This window comes from Haliotis rufescens, unplaced genomic scaffold, assembly GCF_023055435.1.
Source record: "Haliotis rufescens isolate VD_foot unplaced genomic scaffold, xgHalRufe1.0.p SCAF_10, whole genome shotgun sequence".
Classification (NCBI taxonomy): domain Eukaryota; kingdom Metazoa; phylum Mollusca; class Gastropoda; order Lepetellida; family Haliotidae; genus Haliotis; species Haliotis rufescens.
Window position 1 is genome coordinate 31,631,551 of NW_025963780.1, and position 18,970 is coordinate 31,650,520.

Consider the following 18,970-nt stretch of genomic DNA (forward strand, 5'->3'; position numbering starts at 1 on the left):
GGTTTGGGGTGGCATATGTGGTGACGTCAAAACGATGCTTGTCGTTATTCGTGGAAACCTGAATGCACAGCGTTATCTTGATGACATCCTACGGCCTGTTGTGGTGCCCTTTATTCAGCAACAGCCTCGTGGACTCCTTTTCCAACATGACAATGCAAGGCCACACACAGCAAGATTGACACAGAACTTCCTTGCCAACGCCAACGTACAGGTTTTGCCATGGCCCGCATGTTCACCGGGACATGAATCCCATCGAGCACTTATCGGACCACCTCAATCGACAAATCCGACGTCGCCGTGTGCCTCCAGTCAACGTCCAGGACTTGGAACGATGTCTCCTCGAGGAATGGCAACGCATCACTCCCAACGTCATCAGACGTTTGACGTCATCAGTCCGTAGGCGTGTTCTGGCATGTATTGATGCTCACGGTGGACATACCCGCTACTGACTTGACTTTGAGACGTGTGGTGTGACATTTCCCGTTGTTTCTGTGATCAGTGCTCTAACGAAATGTTCATTTTCGACCCCACACATCTTTAAAGTCTTGTCATATTGGTTGTACAGATTTTATTGAAATGAAAATTTTGTACAGATGTTGTGAAAGGATTTCTCAAAAGCATAACACCAATCCTAAACTTCTGCATTGTTTAGTTTTTCTTTTATGTCGTTGCAAACAGGTGGTATCGTTTCTTTTGGACACTAGTTTATATGGACAGGTTTTTAATAACACAATCATTTCTGGTGGATAGAAGACTGGTACATGTTGGGACAGATGGTTGCACATGGTAACATTTTGGAATTAAATTTTCTCTACTACTTTTATAAAAAAAAAGACAAATTAACAAAAAATGGTATTCATTTTCTATTTCACAGCGGTTACATTTCATACATAAACTAAACGATGACTCTGGTTGTATTAAATCGGGTTTTCTGTATATTTAGATTATGGCTTAAACAACGGAATTTACATAAAGCTCTAAGATCTCTTTCACATGCTAAATTAGACAGATATTTTTCTGGTTCGAGTAGTGATTTATAAGAAGAATAAACATCAAGGAAAGAAAAAATTGTGATTTTGTAATGCCAGTTTTGAAATTCTATATCTTTACATCGTTGTTTGATTATAACCATGAAGCATTTTATGTCGCCGCAATCCTGAGACAACCCCACATGTCATGTGAAAACCCAGTTTGAAACAATGAACCCAGTTAGTTTGACCATTTTCGTCAAATGCTTTTAACATATGATACACAGGCATACAGATATTTTGTTTCGTGTAATCTAAGTAGCCGACACCAGTACTTAACACAACGACTGTAATAGTGTACACACGGTGAATTTCTTTCCAGCTCTCCTAGAATTGCATTTGCTGATGTTCTTTTACCAAAGGAAAGAACACTTTTAAAGAAATTACCCTGAACCTTTTCAATGCTTTTTCTATAGGCACATCCCCAAATTTCTGAGCCCTATAAAAGAACAGCAGCAATCTTTAAATCAAATGTTTTAGCAGCAGTAGAAATATATAATATACGTATATATCGCGACTCGGGGTCATCAATAATCACATACAAAGATGTATCGTCAGCAAATATTTTAATATTGCGCTGAATATTATCCTATTTATCATTTATGAATATAAAAAGGCATAACGGCCCTAAGACCGAACCATAAGGGACTCCTGCGTTTACTGGTTTTATATTGAACTAGACACACACACATATATATATATATATATATAACATTAAATGTTTTCAAACTATTTCAACAGTTCAAAAGGGAATCGTGCATGATGCTTGCTACTATGACCCGTTTGCCAAACTCTATCGACAGCTTTACTTTTGTCACAAAATACAGGTCTTCCCTCGTCCATTATATAAATGAGTCAGTTCATACACAGCAGAATCACCGGCTGTAAATCCCGGTAAACTGGTTCCACTGCTGGTACGCGACGCAAGCAATCCCAGGCGATCTTGTAACGAGTCACGCGCTGGGAAGGAGCTTGTGCAGGAAAGGAAGGGAGAGCACTCTTGTTTGTTGTCGAGTCGGAAAACAAAACAAACATTTTTGCAGATACAGTAATCACAACTCTAGATCTAGTACGCTTGCCTGATGATACGTGGATAACCTAATCATGGAAGATGACGAGGCTGATCTTCAGACGTTTGATGTTTTCAAAAGTGAGTGCTTATCTGATTTTGTAGGAAAATGCGATTGCGAGATTGCTCCGATTTTGTTGAAAATGAGTGTTGCTGCGTTTAATTTTACACCAACATATATGCACGCGTTATCACTGTTGGTCTAGCAACATCTCTGTTAGACAAAGTGGAATGTTACTAGCCTACATTTATTCCCCTGGGCAAGTCTTGTTTGTGTACGGAGCATTTGATGACGAGAGCCTACGTTACATCTCTGTTTGACCAAGTATAAGACAGTAAATAACCAATCACAAGTTAGGCCCATCTTATCAATGACTTATCTAAACATGGTAGTTGTGTGTATAAAAAATGACAGTAATATTATAAATTGATGACAGTAGGCATGTTAACAACAATACGATGAAGAGCTACTATCACATCACATTAATGATTTTGCATTTCAGGAAAGGCGACTAGATCTAGGTTTTTGAAGCATTGGAGGGGCGCTTTGTACAATTGCTGATATATCCTGACGTACCCTAATTTCGAACAGTTAAGATGGTATTGCTGATATTTCGAGGGATGAGTGAATTTGCTTCATACCAATAGGTGATGTCTTCGGCAATAAAATTCAGCTCCATACCTCGCCTGTAAACTTCCGCTGCACACGTCACCAATTTTCGAAACACACGATTGGTTATGTACTTTAGCAGGGTTTCCATGAATCAACAGACGTGTTAATGCGCACATTTCTCAACATAATTCTCGCAGGTCGGCATTAAAACTCAGAAAGTCACTGAAAGTATGAGACCTATTCACAAAATATGAATATTTGTCAAATTAAAGTGTTCACACTAGTGTATAGTGTACACTTCCCATTACCACGATTATCATGACACAGGCACCAATCTTCTGAATGATGATGGACTGTTCTGACTGGTGTATGGTACTTTATGCGAATCCAATGTTGACAGGCCGAACCTGTGCACCCTCAAGGCAGGAGCTTTGACAACGTTACTTCTCTCGTTATAGCAACAAATCATTATCAAATACAGGTGTTTGAAAATAGGTACTTGAGTGCTTGGGAACTCAAATTAGAAATAGAAATACATTTCAGAGCTCCAGAGTATTTGTGTCAAATACACAATTTAAATCACCATTACACAATGCATTTTGAGCAGCTTGCATACAATTTTACCCATAGTAGCATTTTCAGTTTGCGAGCCTATATTTCTGTACAGATCATTTTTTGCTGATTGAATGCAGGCATCTGGGGTAGAATAGATCTTCAGCAACCCATCCTTGCCGTAAAAGGCGACTATGCTTGTTGTAAGAGGTGACTTTTGGGATCGGGTGGTCAGACTCGCTGACTTGGTTGATGCATGTCATTGTATCCCAATTGTATGGATCTATGCTCATGATGTCAATCACTGGATTGTCTGGTCCAGACTTGATTATTTACAGACTGTCATCATATAACTTGAATATTGCTGAGTGCGGTGTTAAACAACAAACAAACTAATGAATGTAGGCATCACATCTACATGAATTCTGCTGCAGTGAATAATGCATAAATTGTCACCTGAACCAGAATTTTAAGCAAAATTATTTTAGAAATTTGTTATCATTGGTTTGAAAAAACCCAACAGACTCAACCCAAGGGACTAAAAATATATAAAGTACCCAAGTAAACTATAAATAGCTCATGTGAATGATAATAGGTGAGTACATGCCTACTCAATATGGCTCTGGAACTGGGACCCTGAATCTTTCACTTACTTAATTATTTCAAAAATATTTTTTTTAAGTGGCCATATCAGATATTGAATATGTTTGCTAATAAAACAGCTTGTGAGGGATTTAGAACGCACATAACTCGTAATAACCACTGGTGGCGTTATGATCATGCCCAGAAATTCCAGCCTAGTTCAGCAAGGATGGAAACTGGACTTTTATTGCGGTTAACACCCTTGCTTCGGGAAGATGATGTGATCGGGGAGATTTCCAAAGTCACTGAACCTGTGGCAATTGTTAGCCATCATTGATACATTGGCCAATCTTTGAAAGGATATTATAAAGATGTGTCAATTAGATCATTGGGTAAATTCCTCGATTGCTGTAAACTGTCTCTGTCAGGCAAGGCATGGATCGAGTCGTCACTTGTCAGGCAAGGCATGGATTGAGTCGTCACTTGTCAGACAAGGCATGGATTGAGTCGATAGTTTGGGTGTGCATTTCCTTACTTTGTTCACTAGGTCCTACCAAGGGTATTCATGCACAGACATGCATTCATCACTCTCTGACGTTTCCAAATGTATGCTGAAAGGGTTTAAATGCTCAGAAACAACTCTTCTGTATGTATTCGTGCAAGGGAATTCCCAGGTGTTCCCCAAGGAATGTGGAAGTAGTCAGGTCATGTGACTGTCCTCTCATCCACTGGAAATGCTGTATATCATATAAACTTCACCTTATAAAATTGTTCCCATTTAACTTGTTTCAACCACTCAGATTGCTGCACACACTCCAATTCATTTCACAATGCTTACTTTAACATTACGGCATTAAAGGCAATATTAACATACAATGCATCTTCCCGAGGCAAGGGAGCTAACTGACTGTACAAGTCCAGTTTCCACCCTTGCCGAACTAGGCTGATATTATGGAGTTATAATTTGGCTGGACTAACGAGTCTATGCATAGTCCAATCACAATCGCACACCGAAATCGAAATCCGGGTAGTAAACTGTCATGCGGATTTCGGTCGATTGCAGGATTTGCAAAGCATGTGCACAGCCAACTCGTTGTCAACAGATATTTTCCAATTCTTGTCATGTTTTTAATCAAGGTGCTAACGTGATTTGATGCACTGACCGTATATGACCGTGGATAATCCTACCCCGTAGATAAGCCGAGGTGTTAACTTGACTATTGAAATACGAAAGAAAATGATATGACCCGCAGATAAGCCGAACCAGGAAGTGAATGGCAAAAAACACTGCGAAGTCGGACTGCAAGACATGTGCCAGTACTCGCAGATATTCAAAAATATAAAATGAAAAACGTTGTAATTATATTGAAAAAGTCATTATTATTTCTAACAAAGATTTAACAAACCAGTCATCCACTTTCATAATGTGGGAAGCTGTTTCTCTTGTCTTTTTTTAATCTCATAATGATCGTTATATGTTGCCATCAACAACGAAGCGCCATTTTGTGAATCGGTGTACATGTATATAGAATTATGAACCCGTGAGAAAATATATCAGCTGGAGCGAAGACATGCAGTTTGAATTCAGCATCGTAAGCATGGCGTTTTTGTTTCAAACTCATGATGAGAATGTCAGTTAATAAAAATATACCAACTTTTATACCCCCTTTATACCACTGTTGTATGTTAATCCAATTGATTTAAATAAACCGTGGATAAGCCGACCCCTTTCTACAGAATCTTTTTTCTGGTCCTCAAAATTCGGCTTATACGCGGACATATACTGTATAATGTAAGACCCGTTTTATCATAATATAGATTTTAAAAGATCGTCTCGACCGGACGCTGCCATTTTGTTTGAAACAGATGCAAGTGATACGAGAGGTGGAATCTGATTGGTACATAGGAGAGGCATAGAAGGGACATAACTCGTAATAGCCACTGGTGGCGCTACGGTCGAGCCCAGCAATTCCAGCCTAGATCGGCAAGGGTGGACTGGCAGTTAACTCCCTTGCCTCGGGAAGATGCATAAATTGATAAAATACCTGTGAAATTAATAAAATAGAAGCCAAATTTGACTAAATTACATTTTTTTCCCAATTTTCCTGCCAAGGGTACTTGGTTTGGAATCCTAGATAAATAATAAATAAAGTCATGGCTAGTTTATGTCGATGCAACATAACATGCATGTGGTATGAGTGCTGATAATTTGCCTTGAACATAAGTCTCAAGTCCCAAGGAAAATATTGTTGGCACCAAATATTATCCTTGTGTAGCCTATTTTTGAACAGTTAATTACACTCGACTGATGCCACCTGTGTTTGTACACCTGACTGGTTTGGTACTTTAGCTGTGTTTCAATGAATGAACGGACATGTTTTGGAACATAGTTCTGTTCAAACTTCTTGGGGGTCAGCATTTGAACTACAAACGTAATTGAAAGTTTGAAACCTATTCACAAGGCAGCGTTAGAAATTGCCACTAGTCCTATACTGTAAATCTTGAAATTAACGTGAGCATAAATAAAATGCGAAAAATGCGAGTGGTCTTTGTTCGCATTGATGAAACTTCGCATTTATGTCTCCAAAATGACTATTAGCAATAATATGTTCTCACTGCACACTTTGGATAGCGGAAATACCAACTTGAATATTCACTGTTTATTGAGCAGCAGTTGTAACAATGTCATTCAAAGAATAGGTATAGGTGAGTTATCCCTGCTGGGGTCAAAAGTTCTACACACTTGTGTCAAAGTGGGCATCATTCACCGCTCCAGCAGTCCAGACAGACGCCACCCATGCAACACTTCGTCAAAGGCCGACACTACCCAACGGGCACCGATAGGCTTCATCACACTCCTCGGATATACAGCCCTTGTCTTTGTCATCTGCCATCAAGTTTTTTGGTTCAATTATTTTATATCCTTTGAACTTCCTTAATGACAGTCAACAGAATAAACATATAAACTGTGTGTTGTTTTTAGGAAAACACTGTTTTTTGTTTTTACGGAAGTGCTTTACTCAGCGCTAATAAGCGGTGCTATTTTCTGTTTGATTGGATTAAGGTAAAACTGAATTATGGTAAAGTTGTATTAAGGTAAGGTTGGATTAAGGTAAGGTTGGATTAAGGTAAGGATATGCATCATTCCACTGGGGATGGGATAGAGGAAGTCGCATTGATATTGAGTCGCATTTTTGGCTAGGGGTCCTCAGTCGTATTTATTTGGAAACACATTAATTACAAGATTTACAGTAGTCCTTGTCAAACTTCCCAATAGTTAAGGTGTCATAAGGACTTGAAGAAATTTGCCCTTTTTAAGGATTTTGCTATATGTAATCATTATGAGGACTTTGTGGACTAAAGCTGTTAGTTTCTATCGCTGCAAGGGGTGGTCAGGTAGCCTTGTGGTTAAAGCGTTCGCTCGTCACGCTGAAGATCCAGGTTTGATTCCCAACTTGGGTACAATGTGTGAAGCCCACTTCTGGTGTCCCCCGCCGTGATATTGCTAGAATATTGCTAAAAGCAGCGTAAAACCTCACTCACTCACTCTATCGCTGCAATGCATGAGTGAGTGAGTAGGGTTTAACGCCGCTTTTAACAGTATTCCAGTTATATCGTGTCAGCGTAATGTTGGAGGAAAGCCAGAAGTGATGAAGGTCTCAGACGTTTACCACTTCGGTGAAACCCACTAGCACGGGTACGGTGCTGACAAACCTAGAAACATATTGGGGCGAACCGGGATTCAAACCCACAATCATAGGTTTCTGGCGTACCCAAGGGACGCAACTCTGCACAGCGAATCACAGTGCCTTAGACGACTGGGCCACCAATGCCCCCTGCAATGTATGAATGTTTGTCAGATTACATGTATAATGTTCACACCATTTACTCTTTTCATCATGATAGGGGCAACAAAATTCTGAATGATGACATTATTTTCTGATAGGTGTACAGTACTTCACATGAACCCAGTGTTGACAGGCTGTAAGCATTCAATCTCATTGTGCCTACATCACATTCTGCTTACATCCTAATTTGAGATTAATCCAATTAACATTAGACTGTGTATTTAATTATTACTATATGCATGATATGAACAACAACAACAAAATAATAATATGGAACCAATCACGTCAATTAACTAATTTTAAGATCAATGCAATTTAAGTTTTAATCCATTGTTGTTGAGACAAGCCAGTTCTTAAGCTGAGCAGAGATGTTAATACATATGACTGTTTAAACTGTATTTTCAATGCAGTTAACATTAGACTGAGTAAAATGTGGCAATGTATATAAATTCCTTATTTTAATCCCAATCACATTGAAAAGTATAATGCTGGATGTTGACAAGTATACAATTTATTGTTTTTTAGGTCAGGCGTTTACATCCTATTCCCCCTTGTTCAGTATTTAACGTAACCCCCACCTGACCCCGACTGCGACTGTGACATTATCTATGGCAGAAGCGGTCGTAAAACTCCAAAACTCCTCCTCATTCAAGGTGCAAAGGTCGGTGCATCACTGTTGGTGATTTCATCAGATCAGGGGGCGGTTGGGTAGCCTAGTGGTTAAAGCGTTCGCTCATTACGCCGAAGACCTGGGTTCGATTCCCATCATGGGTACAATGTGTGAAGCCCATTTCTGGTGTTCCCCGCCGTGATATTGCTGGAATTTTGATAAAAGTGGTGTAAAGCCATACTCACTCACTCACTCACTCATCAGATCAGCGACAAATTTGGACAATAACTGTCTATGATTTGCTTGTGGTTAATTGATTGAATATGAAAGTATTGCCAAAATTGTTGTTATATTTTACTTCTGTGTTATATTATAAATATAATACATCCATGACTTTCATTATGTGTTAAGGTTTTATTTAATCTCACAAGTGTTTCCCATTGTGCCTACACTGTTTCATTGTCTGAGTATGGACCAGTTTCACAGCATCTGTATCATTTTATGATTTTACTATAGGCAGAATGGGACTGTGGGCACATCGGGAAGACCCCACTAGAAGTGTGCACTGTCAAATCAACAGCTTTGACGTCATTCTCATAACAGGACAAATCACTGTCAATATTGCTGTTTGAAAACAGGTGTCACTCGAAAACAGGTGTCACTTGAAAACAGGTGTCACTCAAAAACAGGTGTCACTCGAAAACAGGTGTCACTTGAAAACAGGTGTCACTCAAAAACAGGTGTCACCAGAAAACAGGTGTCATTCGAAAACATGTGTCACTTGAAGACAGGTGTCACTTGAAAACAGGTGTCACTTGAAAACAGGTGTCACTCAAAAACAGGTGTCACTCATAAACAGGTTTCACTCAAAAACAGGTGTCACTCAAAAACAGGGTTCTCTGTAAACAGGATCTGGTTCCGTGCGTATTTAAGTTTCTTGTGGAACTTTTACTACCAACATTTGTTCCTGTGGAGGAGGTGCATATCGGTGTAACCATGGTTACATAGACATGTCAAGAAATTTCAGTAGTCATGAACATTTTCACTGCAGCTTTAACTCCTGATATTTTTACTGGAACTAAATTTGTGTGGAATATAAACATGCTTACAACTCAGTGATACCATTGATTTCTCTCCCTAACACACATCAGGTGTAGATCTTCCTAGTTCATCACCCTTGTGTCTGTTTATTTAGAAGAAAAGAAAACTCAGCGCCTGTCCTTGCATCTCCTAGTCACCCGACATCTTCCACCAGAGGCTACTACTTCATGGGACCAGGAGAAAATGTAAGTATCTTTTGTCTGTTCTAGACTGTAACATTAGTAAACATAGTATGCATTGTAATAATAGTAGACATGGTAATGATAGTAGGCATGGTAATAATAGTAGGCATGGTAATAATAGTAGGCATGGTAGTAATAGTAGGCATGGTAGTAATAGTAGGCATGGTAATAATAGTCGACATAGTAATAATAGTAGGCATGGTAATAACAGTAGGCATGGTAATAATAGTAGGCATGGTAATAATAGTAGGCATGGTAATAATAGTAGGCATGGTAATAATAGTAGGCATTGTTATTATAGTAGGTATGGTTATTATAGTAGGTATGGTAATAATAGTAGGGATGGTAATAATAGTAAGCATTGTAATAATGATCATACAATGCCATTTAGAAAGTGATCAAATGTAACAAATAGGCTTTGATATAGGCCAGTGGACACGCTGTTAAAGTGTTAAATGTTAAAGTGCTGTTGCAGATCATGCAATGAGAATGTGTAAATCATGCCCCCAAATCCTTTAGATATATTTAGATCATTGCTTTGATTTATTTTGACCTAAGCCCTATCATTGTGTCATGTTCACAGCCTAACAGCCCTTTGTGAGATCACACATGTTCGACTTGACCGTGAAAACATCAGTCATATTGACAGTCTTGAGCTTCTCAGTGATAAAGTCACTAATTTGTATCTCCAGCAGGTGAGTGTATCATATATTTAATAGACACATGACCTTAAACACCAGGGATGAGTGATTGTGAGTGAGTGAGTTGGGTTTAACAGTAATCTATATAGTTCAATCTCAGCGTGTCAGCTTGATGTGGGAGGAAAGCCCGAAGTGATGCAAGTCTCAAACCTTTACTACTTTGATGAAACTCTCAAGCATGGGTGTGCTGACAATCCTAGAACACAATGGGGGTGAACCAAGATTTGAACCAATGATCATAGGTTTCAAGGGACACTACTCTGCACAGAGAATTGCTGAGTCTCAGACAAATGGGCCCCCCATAGCCCTACTCCCTCACTAAGAATGAGGATTTTACAAGTTTCAAAGATATTTCATCATATTTCCATATAGCTGTGGTGGGATGTTTATTCCATGAAATCAAGATTAGAGTAATACTTATATAAGTTATCATGGTTCTTACTAAACATGGTAAAGAGTGACACCACAGTCTCAGTTACATGGACTCCGTGACATCATGGACTCAGTGACATTATAGACTCAGTGACATCATGGAAGCTGTGACATCATAGACTCAGTGACATCTTGGACTCAGTGACATTATAGACACAGTGACGTCTTAGTAAACATGGTAAAGAGTGACACCACAGTCTCAGTTACATGGACTCCGTGACAACATGGACTCAGTGACATAATAGACACAGTGACATCATGGACTCAGTGACATAATAGACACAGTGACATCATAGACACAGTGATGTCATAGACACTGAGACATCACAGTCTCCATCACATGTTCACAGTGATATCATAGACACAGTGACGTCAAAGACACAGTGACATCATAGACTCCCAGACATCATAGACACAGTGACATCATAGTCTCAGTCACATGGACACAGTGACATCATCGACTCAGTGACATCATAGACACAGTGACAACATGGACTCCGTGACATCATAGACTCTGTGACATCATAGACTCAGTAGCATCATAGACACGTCACAGACACTGTGACAACACAGTCTCAGTCATATGTTCACAGTGACATGATAGACTCAGTGCCATAATAGACTCTGTGACATGATAGACTCAGTGACATCATAGACTCAGTGACATTATAGACACAGTGACGTCTTAGTAAACATGGTAAAGAGTGACACCACAGTCTCAGTTACATGGACTCCGTGACAACATGGACTCAGTGACATAATAGACACGTCACAGACACTGTGACAACACAGTCTCAGTCATATGTTCACAGTGACATGATAGACTCAGTGCCATAATAGACTCTGTGACATGATAGACTCAGTGACATCATAGACTCAGTGACATTATAGACACAGTGACGTCTTAGTAAACATGGTAAAGAGTGACACCACAGTCTCAGTTACATGGACTCCGTGACAACATGGACTCAGTGACATAATAGACACATCACAGACACTGTGACAACACAGTCTCAGTCATATGTTCACAGTGACATGATAGACTCAGTGCCATAATAGACTCTGTGACATGATAGACTCAGTGCCATAATAGACTCTGTGACATGATAGACTCAGTGACATCATTGACACAGTGACGTCATAGACACAGTGACAACATGGACTCCGTGACATCATAGACTCTGTGACATCATAGACTCAGTAGCATCACAGACACGTCACAGACACTGTGACAACACAGTCTCAGTCATATGTTCACAGTGACATGATAGACTCAGTGCCATAATAGACTCTGTGACATGATAGACTCAGTGACATCATAGACTCAGTGACATTATAGACACAGTGACGTCTTAGTAAACATGGTAAAGAGTGACACCACAGTCTCAGTTACATGGACTCCGTGACAACATGGACTCAGTGACATAATAGACACGTCACAGACACTGTGACAACACAGTCTCAGTCATATGTTCACAGTGACATGATAGACTCAGTGCCATAATAGACTCTGTGACATGATAGACTCAGTGACATCATTGACACAGTGACGTCATAGACACAGTGACAACATGGACTCCGTGACATCATAGACTCTGTGACATCATAGACTCAGTAGCATCACAGACACGTCACAGACACTGTGACAACACAGTCTCAGTCATATGTTCACAGTGACATGATAGACTCAGTGCCATAATAGACTCTGTGACATGATAGACTCAGTGACATCATTGACACAGTGACGTCATAGACACAGTGACAACATGGACTCCGTGACATCATAGACTCTGTGACATCATAGACTCAGTAGCATCACAGACACGTCACAGACACTGTGACAACACAGTCTCAGTCATATGTTCACAGTGACATGATAGACTCAGTGCCATAATAGACTCTGTGACATGATAGACTCAGTGACATCATAGACTCAGTGACATTATAGACACAGTGACGTCTTAGTAAACATGGTAAAGAGTGACACCACAGTCTCAGTTACATGGACTCCGTGACAACATGGACTCAGTGACATAATAGACACGTCACAGACACTGTGACAACACAGTCTCAGTTATATGTTCACAGTGACATGATAGACTCAGTGCCATAATAGACTCTGTGACATGATAGACTCAGTGCCATAATAGACTCTGTGACATGATAGACTCAGTGCCATAATAGACTCTGTGACATGATAGACTCAGTGACATCATTGACACAGTGACGTCATAGACACTGTGATGTCATAGACACTGTGACATCACAGTCTCAGTCACATGTTCACAGTGACATGATAGACACAGTGACATGAAAGACACAGTGAAGTCATAGTCTCAGTGACATTATTCCCCACCTCAGTCACTCCCTCCACAGAAGTTAAATTTTGTCTTAAGACAGAAAATCATGTTCGTGTCAGAATCATATATTGTGTTTAGGTCCCTCATGTCAAAATCTTGTGTTTCCCTGACAAGATTAACTGAACTCTTGGCACACGTTAGAGTAAAGCTGGCTTCATTTAGACAGTTGTCCCTGCTTCCAGAACAGGATCACACGGATCAACAACCTGGACTGCCTGAAGAACCTGCAGTTCCTGACACTGGCCGGCAACCTCCTGGAGAGGGTGGAGAACCTCAACAAACTCTCCAAGCTGCTCTTCCTTGACCTCTCGGCCAACCGCATAGCACAGTTTGACATCGGTAAGATGCCATCCTAGCCGAAAGGTATTTCCGAAAGGAAAATAATATTGACTGTAGCTTTGATGTTTCACACTGTCATTACACTGATGCAGGGTTTTACCTTGACCTTTAAATCTAGGGGTCAGAGGACTCACAGCTACTAATTTCAATCGTCCTTACAATAAATATGAGGGTCCTGTAAAAATTTAATTCATATTTTAATTACAGAACCTTTATATTTCTTGTCAACAATTTGGAACAATGAATCTTATTGTGCGTGTTTGGGACACAATATATATATTTTTCTGCGTCCATTCTATTCACGTGTGCCTACTGGACGTATATTTCTGTGTCACAGATGACCTGTGTTCCTAACATTGTTTCATAAGAATATCAGAGCTCCAGATAAGCTGTGTATCTGCGTAAAATACACATCAGAAATGCAGAAATACGCAGTAAAATATAATCCAAGCGTATCAAAAACGCAACGAACATTACAGATACGCTAAAAAAATCAAATTTGTGCGTATCATCAAAATATTGTGAAGTAACCCTGCGTATTCGATTAGCAAATCAGCAACTCATTTTGAAATTATAAACGGGCATGCTGTGAACCTTGCCAAACTCCACGATGACAGTTACATCATGATCATTTGCCATCACACTTTCTTGTGGAAGAATCGTGGTATTTTTTAGTCCTATAAAGCTCTCGAACCCACACGACACCAGTTTGCAGGGACTAGATGAATAGTGTTTTTAAATATTTAACTTAAATACCCACATGTGTAAAAACTAGTGGGTAACAGAAATTTGAAAACCCCGATAGAATTACTGATACCCAATGATTTTAAAATGCATGGGTAAAATACCCACAACACCAAAAGCTTATCTGGAGCTCTGAATATTGATGACTGTTTCAGATGAATTCCCCCAGTCTCTGATGCTGCTGAACTTGTCTGGGAACCCATGTACTCGGATGCCAGACTACAGGTGAGATGTATACGTGTTTCATCTATTGTAAACAACCTACAGTAATCATGTACATAAGGCAGCACTTTTTCACTTGCTGTGCAGATTTTTTACAGGAAAATGCCTACAGGTAGGTTGGGGGAAAAAGCAATTCTATTTTTTTAAAGTTTTCTGCTCCACTACATTTAGGCTGGCATAATAATATTAAAATGGTTACGTGGGAGGAGAGCCTGCAACACAGCTGTTGCTTTAAGCAATGCAAACCTGATGAATCAAGTGGGACTACTGTTGAACACCTATGCATCCTATCAATTTCAGACCGCCTCCGTGGTCTAGTGGTAGAGCGTCCGCCCGGAAAGCGGAAGGTCTGGGGTTGGATCCCCGACCGCGTCATACCAAAAGACGTTAAAAAATGGTACTTGTTGTTACCCTGTCTGGCGCTCGGCATTAAGGGGCTAAAACAGGGACTGGTCGGCTCGGAGTATACTGTGTCTGAGTGGGGTATTCATGTTAAACTGCAGCATGGTATCTCAGTGAGCTAGCACTATAAATCGGCATCAGTCCGGAATAGTACAAGCAGCCACACAAACACACACACACGTACATGCACGTCGCAATAATCTTGGACGCGATGTTAAACCCCATTTCACCTCACCTCACCTCACCTATCAATTTCAGGAACAACAAACTTTATATTGACTGCCAAGTTTTATATAAGGTCAGTGGGTCCTTGTTCCGAAAATAATTTTTGGGTGAAATATGCTATCAGCTTATCGGTGGGTTAAAAATTGAGTAAATTCTGAATTATGTTTTGTGGCTTAACATTAGATGTTACTCCTTCTTGAAGCTTGATATGAATGAAATACTATGGTGTTTACTGAAGCAGAACTGGATCGATGGAGTTTGTTCAACAGCATACTCAGCAATATTCCATCTGCATGACGACAGCCTGTAAATATCCAGTGATTGATATTGTAGCCCAAAACAGTCATGCTTGTGTTGACAAAGGCCAGGGCACTTCCATAAGGGTCTCTCGGTCCCTGGGAACCCCAGTGAGTCCAACATTGACCTGAGTTGCCTGACAAATATGTATCATACTTTTCTCCAGAGGCTGCATTATTCAGGACCTGCACAATCTGCAGCAGCTGGACAATGTGGACATCACTCGGGACGAGCGGGAGGAGGCAGGCTACCAACTGTCCAGTGAGGAGGACTCGGATGAGACAGAAGAGGAGCCTAGACGCAGGATGATGAGGGAGCATGAGGTGGATGGTAAGATGATCACAACGTGTGGGACTTTGTATCTCAGTCAGGGAACAGGAGGTGGATGGTAAGATGATCACAACGTGTGGGACTTTGTATCTCAGTCAGGGAACAGGAGGTGGATGGTAAGATGATCACAACGTGTGGGACTTTGTATCTCAGTCAGGGAACAGGAGGTGGATGGTAAGATGATCACAACATGTGGGACTTTGTATCTCAGTCAGGGAACAGGAGGTGGATGGTAAGATGATCACAACGTGTGGGACTTTGTATCTCAGTCAGGGAACAGGAGGTGGATGGTAAGATGATCACAACGTGTGGGACTTTGTATCTCAGTCAGGGAACAGGAGGTGGATGGTAAGATGATCACAACATGTGGGACTTTGTATCTCAGGCAGGGAGTAGGAGGTGGATGGTAAGATGATCACAACGTGTGGGACTTTGTATCTCAGGCAGGGAGTAGGAGGTGGATGGTAAGATGATCACAACGTGTGGGACTTTGTATCTCAGTCAGGGAACAGGAGGTGGATGGTAAGATGATCACAACGTGTGGGACTTTGTATCTCAGGCAGGGAGTAGAGGTGGATGGTAAGATGATCACAACATGTGGGACTTTGTATCTCAGGCAGGGAGTAGAGGTGGATGGTAAGATGATCACAACGTGTGGGACTTTGTATCTCAGGCAGGGAGCATGAGGTGGATGGTAAGATGATCACAACGTGTGGGACTTTGTATCTCAGTCAGGGAACAGGAGGTGGATGGTAAGATGATCACAACATGTGGGACTTTGTATCTCAGTCAGGGAACAGGAGGTGGATGGTAAGATGATCACAACATGTGGGACTTTGTATCTCAGGCAGGGAGCATGAGGTGGATGGTAAGATGATCACAACGTGTGGGACTTTGTATCTCAGTCAGGGAACAGGAGGTGGATGGTAAGATGATCACAACGTGTGGGACTTTGTATCTCAGTCAGGGAACAGGAGGTGGATGGTAAGATGATCACAACATGTGGGACTTTGTATCTCAGGCAGGGAGCATGAGGTGGATGGTAAGATGATCACAACATGTGGGACTTTGTATCTCAGGCAGGGAGCATGAGGTGGATAATCTCTTTTTAGTGACTTGTGTAGCATATCTTCAGGTTCAATTTGCGATTAGTTTGTGATTAGTTTTGTTTGTTTGTTGTTTAACTCCGCACTCAGCAATATTCCAGCTAAGTGACGGCGGTCTGTAAATAATCCAATCTGGACCAGACAATCCAGTGACTGACATCATGAGTAACAATCCATGCAACTGGGATACGATGACATGCATCAACTAAGTAAGCGAGCTTAACAACCCGATCCCGTTAGTCGCCTCTTACAACAAACATAGTTGCCTCTCATGGCAAGAATAGGTTGCTGATTTCCTATTCTAACCAATGATACATGAAACTCCTGATATATATAAACCAGTTATACAAGATGATATAGAGTGAGGGCAGTTTGGCTTATTAGCTCACATGAAAGTTTGAAGTTTGCTGTACATTCCGATGTTGTGTTCCTCAGTACCTCTGCAGAGTCTGACGTCCGAGGTGTTGATGCGCTCCCAGACCCGCCTGGAGGAGAGTTTCGCTGACCACCGCAGACACAACATGGAGCTGGACAACATCCGACTCAAGTACAGGCTGCCCCCCAGTGCTAGAGCCACACCCCGCAACACCTGACTCTAAACCACGCATCACCTGACTCTACACCACGCAACACCATGATGTAACACCTGACTCTATACCACACAACACCTGACTTCACACCACACAACACCTGACTTCACACCACACAACACCTAACCATACCACACAACACCTGACTTCACACCACGCAACACCATGTAATACCTGACTTCACACCACACAACACCTGACTTCACACCACAGAACATGCTGTGCATTTTTTTGTTATCCCAAAGTACCAACATATGAATACAATTGCGGTGTTTGTTCCCTTTTTGTCCTAACTTTACAGAATACACCATAAAGTGTACAACCAAACATTTATGCATCATGTGAATTACATCTGTTGAGTTGATGTAAACAGGTGTCTTGAACAGTTGGTTGAAAAAAAACAACTTTTTATAATTTTTTTAAAATGTCTCCCCCCCTCTCATTTAATTTTTTCTAATGAAAAACCAATAATAAAGAGACTGGTCATTTATTATATGGGAGGAAGCCTATATCAAAGCCTAGTTTCTACCCTTGCCACATCAAGGCCACTTTTCTTTGCTCGACCCTGGCGGCACCTCGTGTAGATCACGAGTTGTGCCCCTTGTAATGAAAACGTGCTATACAATCAGATAGCTGTTCTTAATCGTAAAGCTTCACAAAGATGGCGACTACCTTAGGCGACGACCTAGTTGATCAGATAACGAAAACATTCACAATTTCATCCCTGACACAAAAACATAGGCAATTGTTAGAAGTTTTTAAAGATGGAAAAGACATATTCGTGTCAACAAAGACAGACAATGGTAAATCACTTTCATAAGAAGATGTACCATAAGAAGATGTCGTGGATGTTGATTTTGTGAAATATTCTCTGATTGGACTATCGATAAGTGCGATAGACCAATCATATTTGGCACAGGAAAGTAGGCATGATGTGGCAAGGGTGGAAACAAGACTTTGATAAAAAGGCAAGTGGATGCTCTTGCCTTGGGAAGATGGGAGTGGGGGAGCTGTCATGAAAAAATGACAGGGAAAGAGGAGGGGTTGTGAACATGTACCACAACTATATGGAGGGGAACATGAGGAAAGGATGGTTCAATTTTATTTTATCAAATATTTAAATTATAAATTTGAACATTACAGGGACTGGTCACTGGGAGGGGTTGGTCATGGAAAAATGGTACATGTATTTTGGAGTGAGGGAGGGGAGGTGTTTGAAGATGGTGTGTGTCAACAATATATGATATAGTCCAAAGAACATTTCACGTCAGTGTAACTTTTCAGATATATCATAACAATAACCCCAAATATCACGATCTCTATTGCATGGGCAAAGGTACTTCTACTGAGACTTAAAGGAACTACGATCTGTCCCTTTGTTGTAAGGTCATATATTTTGTTTTCTTGGTCTGCCGATCTTAAAAATCATAAATTCAGAAAACAGTTTCGGAGTTGATATGGCCTTTGAGGATTTACAGGCCATATGATATTTTTTTGTGTTTGATGCCTTAACAATAATCCCTCCATTGTCAACAAAAGCATAATTATTTATTATTCTGATATATGATGACAAGCTTTATTTTGAGAAGTGTTTACACTTATCATGTGGATTTACTTACTTTTATTTATTTAAATAT

General features: G+C 40.5%; 1 protein-coding gene across 1 annotated transcript; it reads left to right on the top strand.

Moving 5' to 3' along the window:
* Window positions 1-1,997: 1,997 nt before the first annotated feature.
* On the top strand, window positions 1,998-17,747 carry LOC124115875 (leucine-rich repeat-containing protein 46-like). Its single transcript, XM_046477028.2, has 7 exons — window positions 1,998-2,178; window positions 9,498-9,588; window positions 10,169-10,280; window positions 13,261-13,417; window positions 14,317-14,386; window positions 15,474-15,637; window positions 17,179-17,747. The coding sequence occupies exons 1-7, from the start codon at window positions 2,133-2,135 to the stop codon at window positions 17,334-17,336; spliced, it is 798 nt and encodes a 265-aa protein (XP_046332984.2). The 5' UTR covers window positions 1,998-2,132; the 3' UTR covers window positions 17,337-17,747.
* Window positions 17,748-18,970: the final 1,223 nt, after the last annotated feature.